Genomic DNA, 15,108 nt, shown 5'->3' with positions numbered 1-15,108 from the left:
GTCATGGGGTCATTGGGGACATTGGGGACATTGGGGACATTGGGGACATTGGGGACATCAGGGACATTGGGGACATTGGGGTCACCAGGGGTCACCAGGGGTCATGGGGACATTGGGGACATTGGGGACATTGGGGACATTGGGGACATTGGGGACATTGGGGTCATTGGGGTCACCAGGGGTCACCAGGGGTCACCAGGGGTCATGGGGACATTGGGGACATTGGGGACATCGGGGTCACCAGGGGTCATTGGGGTCACCAGGGGTCATTGGGGTCACCAGGGGTCATTGGGGACATTGGGGACATTGGGGACATTGGGGTCACCAGGGGTCACCAGGGGTCATGGGGACATTGGGGACATTGGGGACATCGGGGACACTGGGGACATTGGGGACATCATGGGGACATTGGGGACATTGGGGACATTGGGGACATCATGGACATTGGGGCCACCAGGGGTCACCGGGGGTCACCAGGGGTCATGGGGACATTGGGGACATTGGGGTCATTGGGGGTCATGGGGTCATTGGGGACATTGGGGACATCGGGGTCACCAGGGGTCATTGGGGTCACTGGGGACATTGGGGACATCATGGACATTGGGGCCACCAGGGGTCATGGGGACATTGGGGACATTGGGGACACTGGGGACATTGGGGACATTGGGGACATTGGGGCCACCAGGGGTCACCAGGGGTCATGGGGTCATGGGGACATTGGGGACATTGGGGTCATCGGGGGTCATGGGGACATTGGGGACATTGGGGACATCGGGGTCACCAGGGGTCATGGGGTCATGGGGACATTGGGGACATCATGGACATTGGGGCCACCAGGGGTCATGGGGACATTGGGGACATCATGGGGACATTGGGGACATCATGGGGACATCGGGGACATTGGGGACATTGGGGACATTGGGGACACTGGGGACATTGGGGACATCATGGGGACATCGGGGACATTGGGGACATTGAGGTCAAGGAGGACAGGAGGACGTTGAGGAACATCAAGGTCAAGGAGAACATCGGGGTCAAGGTGGCCATGGGGACATCAGGGACACTTGGTGACCCTGAGGTGACGCCTGGTGACCTTCAGGTGACATTTGGTGACCTTCAGGTGACATTTGGTGACCCTGAGGTGACATTTGAGGACATCTGAGGAGGTTTTGGGGACATCTGAGGAGGTTTTGGAGACCTGGAGCTCTTGGGGTGGCTTTGAGGACCCCAAGGTGACATTTGAGGACCTCTGAGAAGATTTTGAGGACATCTGAGGAGCTTTTGGAGGCCTGGAGCTCTTGGGGTGGCTTTGGTGACCCCGAGGTGACATTTGAGGACCTCAAGGTGACACTTGGTGACCTTCAAGTGACATTTGAGGACCTCAAGGTGACATTTGAGGACCTCTGAGGAGGTTTTGGGGACATCTGAGGAGGTTTTGGAGGCCTGGAGCTCTTGGGGTGGCTTTGGTGACCCCGAGGTGACACCTGGGGACACCTGGGGACACCTGGGGACTCACACTTCTCCCTCGGGCGCGTAGGTGGAGCCGGTGATGGAGAACTCGTTCAGGGAGCAGACGTCGCCCTCCACCTTGTCCATGATGAACATCTGGGGACAGACGGGGACATTTGGGGACACCTGGGGACACCTGAGGGTCCTCGGGGGTTCCTGGAGGAATTTTGGGGTCTCCAGGAGAAGTTTGAGGGGTTCCTGAGAGGAATTTTGGGTTCTCCTGGAGGAATTTTGAGGTTCTTGGAGAAATTTTGGGTTCTCCAGGAGAAATTTTGGGGTTCCTGAGAAGAATTTTGGGTTCTCCAGAAAAAATGTCGAGGTTCTCCATGGAAATTTTGGGTTCCTCAGGAGGAATTTTGAGGTTCCTGGAGAAATTCCAGGTTCTCCAGGAGAAGTTTGAGGGGTTCCTGAGAAGAATTTGGGTTCTCCTGGGGGAATTTTGAGGTTCTTGGAGAAATTTTGGGTCCTCCAGGAGAAATTTTGGGGTTCCTGAGAGGAATTTTGGGTCCTCCAGGAGAAATTTTGAGGTTCCTGGAGGAATTTTGGGGTCTCCAGGAGAAGTTTGAGGGGTTCCTGAGAAGAATTTTGGGTTCTCCTGGAGGAATTTTGAGGTTCCTGAGAAGAATTTTGGGTTCTCCTGTAGGAATTTTAAAGTTCTTGGAGAAATTTTGGGTCCTCCAGAAGAAATTTTGGGTTCTCCAGAAGAAATTTCTGGTTCTCCAGGAAAATTTTGAAGTTCCTGGAGGAATTTTGGGTTCTCCAGAAGAAATTTTGGGTTCTCCAGGAGAACTTTGGAGGTTTTGGGTTCTCCAGGAGAACCTTTAAGGTTTTCCAGAAGAAATTTTGGGTTCTCCAGGAGAACTTTGGAGGTTTTGGGTTCTCCAGGAGAACTTTGGAGGTTTTGGGTTCTCCAGGAGAACTTTTGAAGTTCTCCATGGAGTTTTTGGGTTCTCCAGGAGAACTTTGGAGGTTTTGGGTTCTCCAGGAGAACTTTGGAGGTTCTCCATGGAGTTTTTGGGTTCTCCAGGAGAACCTTTAAGGTTCTCCAGAAGAAATTTTGGGTTCTCCAGGAGAACTTTTGAGGTTCTCCATGGAATTTTTGGGTTCTCCAGGAGAACTTTGGAGGTTTTGGGTTCTCCAGGAGAACTTTGGAGGTTCTCCATGGAATTTTTGGGTTCTCCATGAGAACTTTGGAGGTTTTGGGTTCTCCAGGAGAACTTTGGAGGTTTTGGGTTCTCCATGAGAACTTTGGAGGTTTTGGGTTCTCCAGGAGAACTTTTGAGGTTCTCCATGGAGTTTTTGGGTTCTCCAGGAGAACTTTGGAGGTTTTGAGTTCTCCAGGAGAACTTTGGAAGTTCTCCATTGAATTTTTGGGTTCTCCAGGAGAACTTTTGAGGTTTTGGGTTCTCCAGGAGAACTTTGGAGTTTTTGGGTTCTCCAGGAGAACTTTTGAGGTTCTCCACGGAGTTTTTGGGTTCTCCAGGAGAACTTTTGAGGTTCTCCATGGAATTTTTGTGTTCTCCAGGAGAACTTTTGAGGTTTTGGGTTCTCCAGGAGAACTTTGGAGGTTCTCCATGGAATTTTTGGGTTCTCCAGGAGAACTTTGGAGTTTTTGTGTTCTCCAGGAGAACTTGAGGAGATCCCGGAGGTCCCCGAGGTCCCACCTTGCAGACGGACATCTGGTTGGTGGTCAGCGTGCCGGTCTTGTCGGAGCAGATGACCGAGGTGCAGCCCAGGGTCTCCACCGAGGGCAGGCTGCGGACAATCGCGTTCTTCTTGGCCATGCGGCGCGTGCCCAGCGCCAGGCAGGTGGTGATGACGGCCGGGAGACCTGGGGGACACCAAGGGGTCACCAGGGCCACCAGGGTCACCAGGGCCACCAGGGCCACCAGGACCACCAGGGCCACCAAGGCCACCAAGGCCACCAGGGCCACCAAGGTCACCAGGGCCACCAAGGCCACCAGGGCCACCAGGGCTTCCAGGGCCACCAAGGCCACCAGGGCCTCCAGGGCCGCCAGGGCCACCAGGGCCACCAGGGCCACCAAGGCCTCCAGGGCTTCCAGGGCCACCAGGGCCACCAGGGCCACCAAGGTCACCAGGGCCACCAGGGCCACCAAGGCCTCCAGGGCCTCCAGGGCCACCAAGGCCACCATGGATGGTCCATCAATGACCTCAAACCTTCTCCAGAACCCCATAAATGACCATCAATGGTCCACAAATCACCACAAACCTTCTCCAGAACCCCACAAACCACCTTGAACGCCCTCCGAGACCCCATAAATGACCATGAATGGTCCATCAATGACCACAAACCTTCTCCAGAACCCCCCAAACCACCTCAAACCTTCTCCAGAACCCCACAAACTGCCTCAAACTCCCTCCAAGACCCCACAAATGACCATGGATGGTCCAGGAATGACCATGAACCTTCTCCAGAACCCCATAAATGACCATGAATGGTCCACAAATCACCACAAGCCTTCTCCAGAACCCCACAAACCCCCTCAAACCCCCTCCAAGACCTCATAAACGACTATGAATGGTCCATGAATGACCTCAAACCTTCTCCAGAACCCCACAAATGACCATGAATGGTCCACAAACCTTCTCCAGAACCCCCCAAACCACCTCAAACCTTCTCCAGAACCCCATAAATGACCATGGATGGTCCATCAATGACCTCAAACCTTCTCCAGAACCCCTCAAACGTCCTCAAACCTTCTCCAGAACCCCTCAAATGACCATGAATGGTCCATCAATGACCTCAAACCTTCTCCAGAACCCCCCAAACCACCGCAAACCTTCTCCAGAACCCCATAAATGACCATGAATGGTCCACAAACCTTCTCCAGAACCCCCCAAACGACCTCAAACCTTCTCCAGAACCCCCCAAACCGCCTCCAACTCCCTCCAAGACCCCCACAAATGACCATGGATGGTCCATCAATGACCATGAACCTTCTCCAGAACCCCTCAAACTGCCTCAAACTCCCTCCAAGACCCCATAAATGACCATGAATGGTCCATGAATGACCTCAAACCTTCTCCAGAACCCCCCAAACCACCTCAAACCTTCTCCAGAACCCCACAAACGACCATGAATGGTCCACGAATCATCTCAAACCTTCTCCAGAACCCCACAAACGACCATGAATGGTCCACGAATCATCTCAAACCTTCGCCAGAACCCCCCAAACCACCTCAAACCTTCTCCAGAACCCCATAAGTGACCATGAATGGTCCATCAATGACCTCAAACCTTCTCCAGAACCCCACAAATGACCTCAAACCTTCTCCAGAACCCCACAAACCACCTCAAACTCCCTCCAAGACCCCACAAATGACCATGGATGGTCCATCAATGACCACAAACCTTCTCCAGAACCCCATAAATGACCATGGATGGTCCATCAATGACCTCAAACCTTCTCCAGAACCCCACAAATGACCATGGATGGTCCACAAACCTTCTCCAGAACCCCCCAAACCACCTTAAACCTTCTCCAGAACCCCATAAATGACCTCAAACCTTCTCCAGAACCCCACAAATGACCATGAATGGTCCACAAACCTTCTCCAGAACCCCCCAAACCACCTCAAACCCCCTCCAAGACCCCCCCCAAACCCCCTCCCCAGACCTTCAGGGATGGCGGCCACGGCCAGGGCGACGGCGATCTTGAAGTAGTAGATGGCGCCGCGGATCCAGGAGCCGCCGTGCACGGGGTCGTTGAAGTGGCCGATGTTGATGGCCCAGACGGCGACGCAGATGAGCGAGATGACCTTGGAGAGCTGCTCGCCGAACTCGTCCAGCTTCTGCTGCAGCGGCGTCTTGTCCTGCTCGGTGGCCGCCATCTCGTCGCGGATCTTGCCGATCTCGGTGTTGACGCCCGTGGCCACCACGATGCCCACGGCCTTGCCCGCCCCGATGTTGGTGCCCTGGTGGGGGGGGAGGAGAAGATTTTTGGGGGGGTTTTGGAGGGAAATTTGGGGTTTTTGGAGGAGAATTTGGGGTTTTTGGCCAAAATTTGGAGTTTTTGGAGGAAAATTTGGGGTTTTTGACCAAAATTTGGGGATTTTAGACCAAAATTTGGGGTTTTTTAGACCAAAATTTGGGGTTTTTGAACCAAAATTTGGGGTTTTTGGAGCAAAATTTGGGGGTTTTGGAGGAAAATTTGGGGTTTTTTAGACCAAAATTTGGGGTTTTTTGACAAAAATTTGGGGATTTTTTAGAAAAAAATTTGGGTTTTTTTGACCAAAATTTGGGGTTTTTAGAGCAAAATTTGGGGGTTTTTTGGAGGAAAATTTGGGGTTTTTGAACCGAAAAATTGCGATTTTTGATGAAAATTTGGGGGTTTTTTTGATCAAAATTTGGGGTTTTTGGAGCAAAATTAAGGGGTTTTTTAGACCAAAATTTGGGGTTTTTTTAGACCAAAATTTGGGGGTTTTTGGAGGAAAATTTGGGGTTTTTTGGCCAAAATTTGGGGGTTTTTGGAGCAAAATTTGGGGTTTTGAACCAAAAAATTGGGGTTTTTTTAGACCAAAATTTGGGGTTTTTAAACCAAAATTTGGGGGTTTTTTAGACCAAAATTTGGGGTTTCTTAGACCAAAATTTGGGGTTTTTTAGACCAAAATTTGGGGGTTTTTGACCAAAACTTGGGTTTTTTTGGAGCAAAATTTGGGGTTTTTTTAGACCAAAATTTGGGAGATTTTAGACTGAAATTTAGGTTTTTTTAGACCAAAATTTGGGGGTTTTTGATGAAAATTTGGGGGTTTTTTAGACCAAAATTTGGGGTTTTTTGGCCAAAATTTGGGGGTTTTGAACCAAAATTTGGGTTTTTTTAGACCAAAATTTGGCGTTTTTGGAGCAAAATTTGGGGTTTTCTTAGACCAAAATTTGGGGTTTTTCAGACCGAAATTTGGGGCTTTTTGGAGCAAAACTTGGGGTTTTTGAACCGAAAAATTGCAATTTTTGATGAAAATTTGGGGGTTTTTTTGACCAAAATTTGGGGTTTTAGAGCAAAATTTGGGGTTTTTTTGGAGCAAAATTTGGGGGTTTTTGGAGGAAAATTTGGGGGTTTTGGCCAAAATTGGGGGTTTTTAGAGCAAAATTTGGGGTTTTTTGGAGCAAAATTTGGGGGTCTTTGATGAAAATTTGGGGGTTTTTTTAGAGACCAAAATTTGGGGTTTCTTAGACCAAAATTTGGGTTTTTTTGACCAAAATTTGGGGTTTTTTGGCCAAAATTTGGGGTTTTTGGAGCAAAATTTGGGGGTTTTTGAACCGAAAAATTGCGATTTTTGATGAAAATTTGGGGGTTTTTTTGACCAAAATTTGGGGTTTTTGGAGCAAAATTTGGGGTTTTTTTAGAGCAAAATTTGGGGTTTTTTTGGGAGCAAAATTTGGGGTTTTTGATGAAAATTTGGGTTTTTTGACTAAAATTTGGGGTTTTTAGAGCAAAATTTGGGGTTTTTTAATGAAAATTTGGGGTTTTTTTAACTAAAATTTATGGGTTTTTAGACCAAAATTTTGGGGTTTTTGGAGCAAAATTTGGGGGGTTTTTGAGCAAAATTTGGGGTTTTTTTAGACCAAAATTTGGGGCTTTTTTAGACCAAAATTTGTGGGTTTTTGACCAAAATTAAGGGGTTTTTTAGACCAAAATTTGGAGGCTTTTGATGAAAATTTGGGAGTTTTGGACCAAAATTTGGGGTTTTTTAGACCAAAATTTGGGTTTTCCTAGACCAAAATTTGGGGTTTTTAAGACCAAAATTTGGGGTTTCTTAGACCAAAATTTGGGGGTTTTAGAGCAAAATTTGGGGTTTTTTTAGAGCAAAATTTGGGTTTTCTTAGACCAAAATTTGGGGTTTATTTAGACCAAAATTTGGGGTTTTTGATGAAAATTTGGGTTTTTTTGGCCAAAATTTGGGGTTTTTGGAGCAAAATTTGGGGTTTTTGAACCAAACAATTGCGATTTTTGATGAAAATTTGGGGGTTTTTTTGACCAAAATTTGGGGTTTTTGGAGCAAAATTTGGGGGTTTTTTAGAGCAAAATTTGGGGGTTTTAGACCGAAATTTGGGAGTTTTTTTGAACCAAAATTTGGGGTTTTTTTGGAGCAAAATTTGGGGTTTTTTTAGAGCAAAATTTGGAAGTTTTTAGACCGAAATTTAAGTTTTTTTAGACCAAAATTTGGGGGTTTTTGATGAAAATTTGGGGTTTTTTTAGACCAAAATTTGGGGTTTTTTGGCCAAAATTTGGGGTTTTTTTTGACCAAAATTTGGGGTTTTTTTAACTAAAATTTATGGTTTTTTCGACCAAAATTTGGGGGTTTTTGATGAAAATTTGGGGGTTGTTTAGACCAAAATTTGGGGTTTTTTAGACCAAAATTTGGGGGTTTTAGAGCAAAATTTGGGGGGTTTTGGAGCAAAATTTGGGGTTTTTTTAGACCAAAATTTGGGTTTTCTTAGACCAAAATTTAGGGTTTTTAGACCAAAATTTGGGGATTTTTGACCAAAATTTGGGTTTTTTAGACCAAAATTTGGAGTTTAGAGAGGCAAAAATGAGGGGTTTGGACCCAAAAATTGGCATTTCTTGGACTCAAAAATGAGATTTTTAAACCAAAATTTGGGGTTTTTTTAGACCAAAATTTTTGGGTTCAGACTCCACAATTTTGGGGCTTTAGACCAAAATTTCGGGGGTTTTTTTTTAGACCCAAAAATGGGTGGTTTGGAGCCAAAATTTGGAGGATTTTAGACCCAAAACCGGGAGATTTCACCCCAAAAATTTCCTTTTTTCGGGACTCCAAAATGAGATTTTGGACCCCAAAATTTGACTTGTTTTCGACCCAATTTTGAGCTTTTTAAGACCCAAACCAGAGAGATTTTACCCCAAAAATAGAGGTTTTTTTTAAAAAAACCCCAAATTCGGCCGTTTCGCCCCCAAATCCCACCGGGGGGTGGCGGCGGTGACGTCGGCGATGACGTCAGCGATGACGTCACTCACCGAGAACAGCATGTTCTTCTTGTCCTGGTTGACGGCGCGGGGGTCGGGCACGGGGTCCGTGTGCTTGATCACCGACACCGACTCGCCTGGACCAGTACAAACCAGTTTGGACCAGTTTGGACCAGTTTGGACCAGTTTGGACCAGTACAAACCAGTACAAACCGGTATAAACCAGTATGGACCAGTACGGACCAGTCTGGGGCACAGCGATCCCCCCCAGTCCTGCTCCCAACCCCCACTGAGATCCCAGTATGGACCAGTACAAACCAGTTTGGACCAGTATAAACCAGTACAAACCAGTTTGGACCAGTACAAACCAGTACAAACCAGTACAAACCAGTATGAACCAGTATGAACCAGTACGGACCAGTCTGGGGCACTGCGATCCCCCCCAATCCCGCTCCCAACCCCCACTGAGATCCCAGTATGGACCAGTATAAACCAGTACAAACCAGTTTGGACCAGTATAAACCAGTATAAACCAAAACCAGTATAAACCAGTATAAACCAGTATGGACCAGTATGGACCAGTCTGGGGCACTGCGATCCCCCCCAATCCCGCTCCCAACCCCCACTGAGATCCCAGTATGGACCAGTATAAACCAGTACAAACCAGTTTGGACCAGTACAAACCAGTACAAACCAGTACAAACCAGTACAAACCAGTAAAACCAGTACAAACCAGTATAAACCAGTACAAACCAGTATAAACCCCCCCTTTAACCACAATTTCCCCCCGTTTTTAACCCTTTAATCCCCTCCCAGTCCCTCCCAGTCCCTCCTAGTCCCTCCCAGTCCATCCCAGTTCATCCCAGTCCCCTCCCAGCCCCAAACCAGTACAAACCAGTACAAACCAGTATAAAACCCCCTCGATTTCCCCCCGTTTTTAACCCTTTAATCCCCTCCCAGTCCCTCCCAGTCCCTCCCAGTCCATCCCAGTCCCTCCCAGTTTATCCCAGTTGCTCCCAGTCCCCTCCCGGCCCCAAACCAGTACAAACCAGTACAAACCAGTAAGGATGGACTGGTCCACCCGCAGCGTGGTGGATTTGATGGAGATGATCCGGATGTCGGCCGGGACCTTGTCCCCAACTGGGAAGGGAGAGCGGCTTACTGGTTTGTACTGGGAGGGACTGGGAGGGACTGGGAGGGGACTGGGTTATACTGGGAGGGACTGGGATGGACTGGGAGGGACTGGGAGGGACTGGGAGGGACTGGGAGGGGATTGGGGAGGGACTGGGATGGACTGGGAGGGACTGGGAGGGACTGGGATGGACTGGGATGGACTGGGAGGGACTGGGGGGGACTGGGAGGGACTGGGAGGGACTGGGAGGGGACTGGGAGGGACTGGGAGGGACTGGGAGGGACTGGGATGGGACTGGGATGGACTGGGAGGGGACTGGGAGGGACTGGGAGGGACTGGGATGGACTGGGAGGGACTGGGAGGGACTGGGATGGACTGGGAGGGACTGGGAGGGACTGGGATGGACTGGGAGGGACTGGGATGGACTGGGAGGGACTGGGAGGGACTGGGAGGGGACTGGGAGGGACTGGGAGGGACTGGGAGGGACTGGGATGGGACTGGGATGGACTGGGAGGGGACTGGGAGGGGACTGGGATGGACTGGGAGGGACTGGGAGGGACTGGGATGGACTGGGAGGGACTGGGAGGGACTGGGAGGGACTGGGAGGTACTGGGATGGACTGGGAGGGGACTGGGAGGGGACTGGGATGGACTGGGAGGGACTGGGAGGGACTGGGAGGGACTGGGAGGGACTGGGAGGGACTGGGAGGGACTGGGAGGGAACTGGGTTATACTGGGAGGGACTGGGATGGACTGGGACAAACTGGGAGGGCTCACTGGGAGTCACTGGGAGCTGGAGGCTCCTTGGCCCCCCAATGTCCCCAGTGTCCCCAATGTCCCTGTGACCCCTGAGTGACCCCAATGTCCCCAATGTCCCCAATGACCCCAATGTCCCCAATGTCCCCAGTGTCCCCAATGTCCCCAATGTCCCCAATGTCCCCAATGTCCCCAATGTCCCCAGTGTCACCTGCCACCTCGGCGATGTCCCCTGGCACCAGGTCCCTGGCCTTGATCCTCTGCACGGCCTCAATGTCCCCAATGTCCCCAATGTCCCCAATGCCCCAATGTCCCTGTGACCCCTGAGTGCCCCCAGTGTCCCCAGTGTCCCCAGTGTCACCTGCCACCTCGGCGATGTCCCCTGGCACCAGGTCCCTGGCCTTGATCCTCTGCACGGCCTCAATGTCACTGCAGTGACCCCAATGTCCCCAGTGTCCCTGTGACCCCTGAGTGTCCCCAGTGTCCCCAATGTCCCAATGTCCCCAATGTCCCCAATGTCCCCACTGTCCCCAATGTCCCCAATGTTCCCAGTGTCCCTGTGACCCCTGAGTGTCCCTGTGACCCCAGTGTCCCCAATGTCCCTGTGACCCCTGAGTGTCCCCAATGTCCCCAATGTCCCCAATGTCCCCAATGTCCCCAATGTCCCCAGTGTCCCTGTGACCCCTGAGTGTCCCCAATGTCCCCAGTGTCCCCAATGTCCCTGTGACCCCTGAGTGTCCCCAATGTCCCCAATGTCCCCAATGTCCCCAATGTCCCCAATGTCCCCAGTGTCCCTGTGACCCCTGAGTGTCCCCAATGTCCCCAGTGTCACCTGCCACCTCGGCGATGTCCCCTGGCACCTGGTCCCTGGCCTTGATCCTCTGCACGGCCTCAATGTCACTGCTGTGTCCCCAATGTCCCCAGTGTCCCTGTGACCCCTGAGTGTCCCCAGTGTCCCCAATGTCCCCAATGTCCCCAATGTCCCCAATGTCCCTGTGACCCCTGAGTGTCCCCAGTGTCCCCAATGTCCCCAATGTCCCCAATGTCCCTGTGACCCCTGAGTGTCCCCAATGTCCCCAATGTCCCCAGTGTCCCCAATGCCCCCAATGTCCCCAATGTCCCCAGTGTCCCCAGTGTCACCTGCCACCTCGGCGATGTCCCCCGGCACCAGGTCCCTGGCTCTGTGACCTCCTGGGTGTGTCCATCACCCCAATGTCCCCAATGTCCCCAATGTCCCCAATGTCCCTGTGACCCCTGAGTGACCCCAATGACCCCAGTGTCCCCAATGTCCCCCAGTGTCACCTGCCACCTCGGCGATGTCCCCTGGCACCAGGTCCCTGGCCTTGATCCTCTGCACGGCCTCAATGTCCCCAATGTCCCCAATGTCCCCAGTGTCCCCAATGTCCCCAATGTCCCCAATGTCCCCAGTGTCCCCAATGTCCCCAATGTCCCTGTGACCCCTGAGTGTCCCCAATGTCCCCAATGTCCCCAATGTCCCCAGTGCCCCCAGTGTCCCTGTGACCCCTAAGTGTCCCCAGTGTCCCCAGTGCCCCCAATGTCCCCAATGTCCCCAGTGTCACCTGCCACCTCGGCGATGTCCCCCGGCACCAGGTCCCTGGCCTTGATCCTCTGCACGGCCTCAATGTCCCCAATGTCCCCAACGTCCCCAATGTCCCCAGTGTCCCCTGAGTGCCCCCAATGTCCCCAGTGCCCCCAGTGTCACCTGCCACCTCGGCGATGTCCCCTGGCACCAGGTCCCTGGCCTTGATCCTCTGCACGGCCTTGCGGTCGCTCCGGTACACTTTGCCCATCTCGGGCTCGTACTCCTTCAGCGCCTCGATGGCGTTCTCGGCGTTCCGCTCCTGCTTGGGGACATTTGGGGACATTGGGGGGACATTGGGGGACATTGGGGGACATTTGGGGACATTTGGGGACACGCTGGGGACATTTGGGGACAGCAGACAGGGACACTCCTTCAGCGCCTCGATGGCGTTCTCGGCGTTCCGCTCCTGCTTGGGGACATTCGGGGACATTTGGGGACATTTGGGGACATTTGGGGACATTGGGGGACATTTGGGGGACAGGTCTGGGTCATTGGGGACACGCTGGGGACACACAGGGGACAGCAGACAGGGACATTGGGGACACCTTGGGGACATCAGAGAGACATTAAGGGACATCAAACCTCCCCCGAATCCAACCAAATGTCCCCAAATGTCCCCAAAAATGTCCCCAAAAATGTCCCCAAATCCCAAAATGTCCCCAAATGTCCCCAAATCCCTCAAAACCCCAAAGTCTCAAAATCCCCCAAAATGTCCCCAAAATTCCAAAATGTCCCCAAATGTCCCCAAATCTTCTCGATGTCCCCAAATCCTCAAAATCCCCAAAATGTCCCCAAATCCCAAAATGTCCCCAAATGTCCCCAACCCCCAAATGTCCCCAAATGTCCCCAAATGTCCCCAAATCCCCAAAATGTCCCCAAATCCCTCAAAACTGCAAAGTCTCAAAATCCCCCAAAATGTCCCCAAATGTCCCCAAAGTCCCCAACCCCCCAAATGTCCCCAGGAGTCCCCAGGTGTCCCCAAAGTCCCCAACCCCCCAAATGTCCCCAGGTGTCCCCAGGTGTCCCCAGGTGTCCCCAGGTGTCCCCAAATGTCCCCAAATGTCCCCAAAGTCCCCAAATGTCCCCAGGTGTCCCCAGGTGTCCCCAGGTGTCCCCAGGTGTCCCCAACCCCCCCAAATGTCCCCAAATGTCCCCAGGTGTCCCCAGGTGTCCCCAAATGTCCCCAGGTGTCCCCAGGTGTCCCCAACCCCCCAAATGTCCCCAGGTGTCCCCAGGTGTCCCCAGGTGTCCCCAACCCCCCAGGTGTCCCCAGGTGTCCCCAGGTGTCCCCAGGTGTCCCCAGGAGTCCCCAGGTGTCCCCAGGTGTCCCCAGGTGTCCCCACCTGCCAGACGCCGACCACGGCGTTGGCGATGAGGATGAGGAGGATGACGAAGGGCTCGACGAAGGCCGTGATGGTCTCCTCGCCCTCCTCGAACCAGGCCAGCACCTTGGCGACATTTTTTGCCCATTTTTCTCCATTTTTCTCCATTTTTCCATAATTTTCCCCATTTTTCATCATTTTTTCCCCATTTTTCCCCATTTTTCTCCATTTTATCCCCATTTTTCCCCATTTTTCCCCATTTTTTGCCCATTTTTTTCTCAATTTTTCCCCATTTTTTGCCTTTTTTTCCCCATTTTTCCCCATTTCCCCCCATTTTTTCTCTATTTTTTCCCCAATTTTTCTCCATTTTTTCTCCATTTTTCCCCATTTTCCCCCATTTTCCCCCATTTTTTCCCCATTTTTCTCCATTTTTTCTCCATTTTCCCCATTTTATCCTCATTTTTTTTCTCCATTTCCCCCCATTTCCCCCATTTTTCCCCATTTTCCCCCCATTTTCCCCCATTTTCCCCCATTTTTTCTCCATTTCCCCCCCATTTTTTCCCCATTTTTCCCCATTTTTTCTCCATTTTTCCTTAATTTTTCCCCATTTTATCCCCATTTTTTCTCCATTTTATCCCCATTTTTTCCTCAATTTTTCCCCATTTTTCCCCATTTTTCCCCATTTTCCCCCATTTTCCCCATTTTTCCCCATTTTTTCTCCATTTTTTCTCCATTTCCCCCCCATTTTTTCCCCATTTTTTTGGCCTTTTTCTCCATTTCCCCCCATTTTTCCCCCATTTTTTCCCCATTTTTTTGCCTTTCTCTCCCCATTTTTCCCCCATTTCCCCCCAATTTTTAATGACATTTTCCCCCATTTCCCCCCCATTTTTTGCCTTTTTTTCCCCATTTTTTCCCCATTTTCCCCCCATTTTTTCTCTATTTTTTTCCCCCAATTTTACTCCATTTTTTCTCCATTTTTTCCCAATTTTTAATGACATTTTCCCCCATTTTATCCCCATTTTTTTCTCCATTTTTTCCCCATTTTTCCCCATTTTTCTCAATTTTCCCCCATTTCCCCCCCATTTTTCCCGCATTTTTCCCCATTTTTCCCCATTTTTCTCCATTTTTTCCTTCATTTTCCCCCATTTTATCCCCATTTTTTTCTCCATTTTTTCTCCATTTTTTCCCCATTTTTTCTCCATTTTTTCTCCATTTTTCCCCGTTTTTTCTCCATTTTTTCCTTAATTTTTCCCCATTTCCCCCCCATTTTTTCTCTATTTTTTCCCCCAATTTTACTCCATTTTTTCTCCATTTTTTCCCAATTTTTAATGACATTTTCCCCCATTTTTTCCCCATTTTTTCTCCATTTTTTCTCCATTTTTCACCATTTTCCCCCACTTTCCCCCCATTTTTTCCCCATTTCCCCCCATTTTTTCTCCATTTTTCCCCATTTTTCCCCATTTTTCCCCCATTTTTCCCCGTTTTTTCTCCATTTTTTCCCCATTTCCCCCCCATTTTTTCTCCATTTTTCCCCATTTTTGCCAATTTTCCCCCATTTTTTCCCCATTTTTCCCCATTTTCCCCCATTTTTCCCCATTTTTCCCCTTTTTTTCTCCATTTTTCTCCATTTTTTCCCCATTTTTCCCCATTTTTCTCAATTTTCCCCCATTTTCCCCCCATTTTCTCCATTTTTCCCCAATTTTTGCCCGTTTTATCCCCATTTTTTTCTCAATTTTCCCCATTTTTCCCCATTTTTCCCCATTTTTCCCCATTTCCCCCCATTTTTTCCCCATTTTTCTCCATTTTTCTCCATTTTTCCCCATTTTATCCTCATTTTTTTTCT

The 15,108-nt window shown here is 50.2% G+C and overlaps 1 protein-coding gene across 2 annotated transcripts in view; it reads right to left on the bottom strand.

Annotated features, from left to right (window-relative positions):
* Positions 1-13,394, bottom strand: part of ATP2A1 (ATPase sarcoplasmic/endoplasmic reticulum Ca2+ transporting 1) — a 46,800-nt gene extending 33,406 nt beyond the window's left edge. The window contains exons 1-7 of one of the 2 annotated variants that reach the window (XM_059872833.1): positions 13,287-13,394; positions 12,064-12,202; positions 9,513-9,593; positions 8,505-8,590; positions 5,148-5,445; positions 3,174-3,340; positions 1,517-1,605 (exon numbers count right to left, since the gene is read on the bottom strand). In XM_059872833.1, coding sequence (XP_059728816.1) covers positions 1,517-1,605; positions 3,174-3,340; positions 5,148-5,445; positions 8,505-8,590; positions 9,513-9,593; positions 12,064-12,151 — 809 coding nt within the window. In that variant the 5' untranslated portion in view covers positions 12,152-12,202; positions 13,287-13,394. The remainder of the gene's footprint in view (positions 1-1,516; positions 1,606-3,173; positions 3,341-5,147; positions 5,446-8,504; positions 8,591-9,512; positions 9,594-12,063; positions 12,203-13,286) is intronic. The other variant, XM_059872831.1, reaches the window with a different exon arrangement.
* Between the last annotated feature and the right edge of the window lie 1,714 nt (positions 13,395-15,108).

The sequence above is a fragment of the Haemorhous mexicanus genome, chromosome 38 (assembly GCF_027477595.1).
Source record: "Haemorhous mexicanus isolate bHaeMex1 chromosome 38, bHaeMex1.pri, whole genome shotgun sequence".
NCBI lineage: Eukaryota > Metazoa > Chordata > Aves > Passeriformes > Fringillidae > Haemorhous > Haemorhous mexicanus.
Note: the sequence above shows the minus strand (reverse complement) of the source record. Positions and strands in the feature narration are given on the sequence as shown.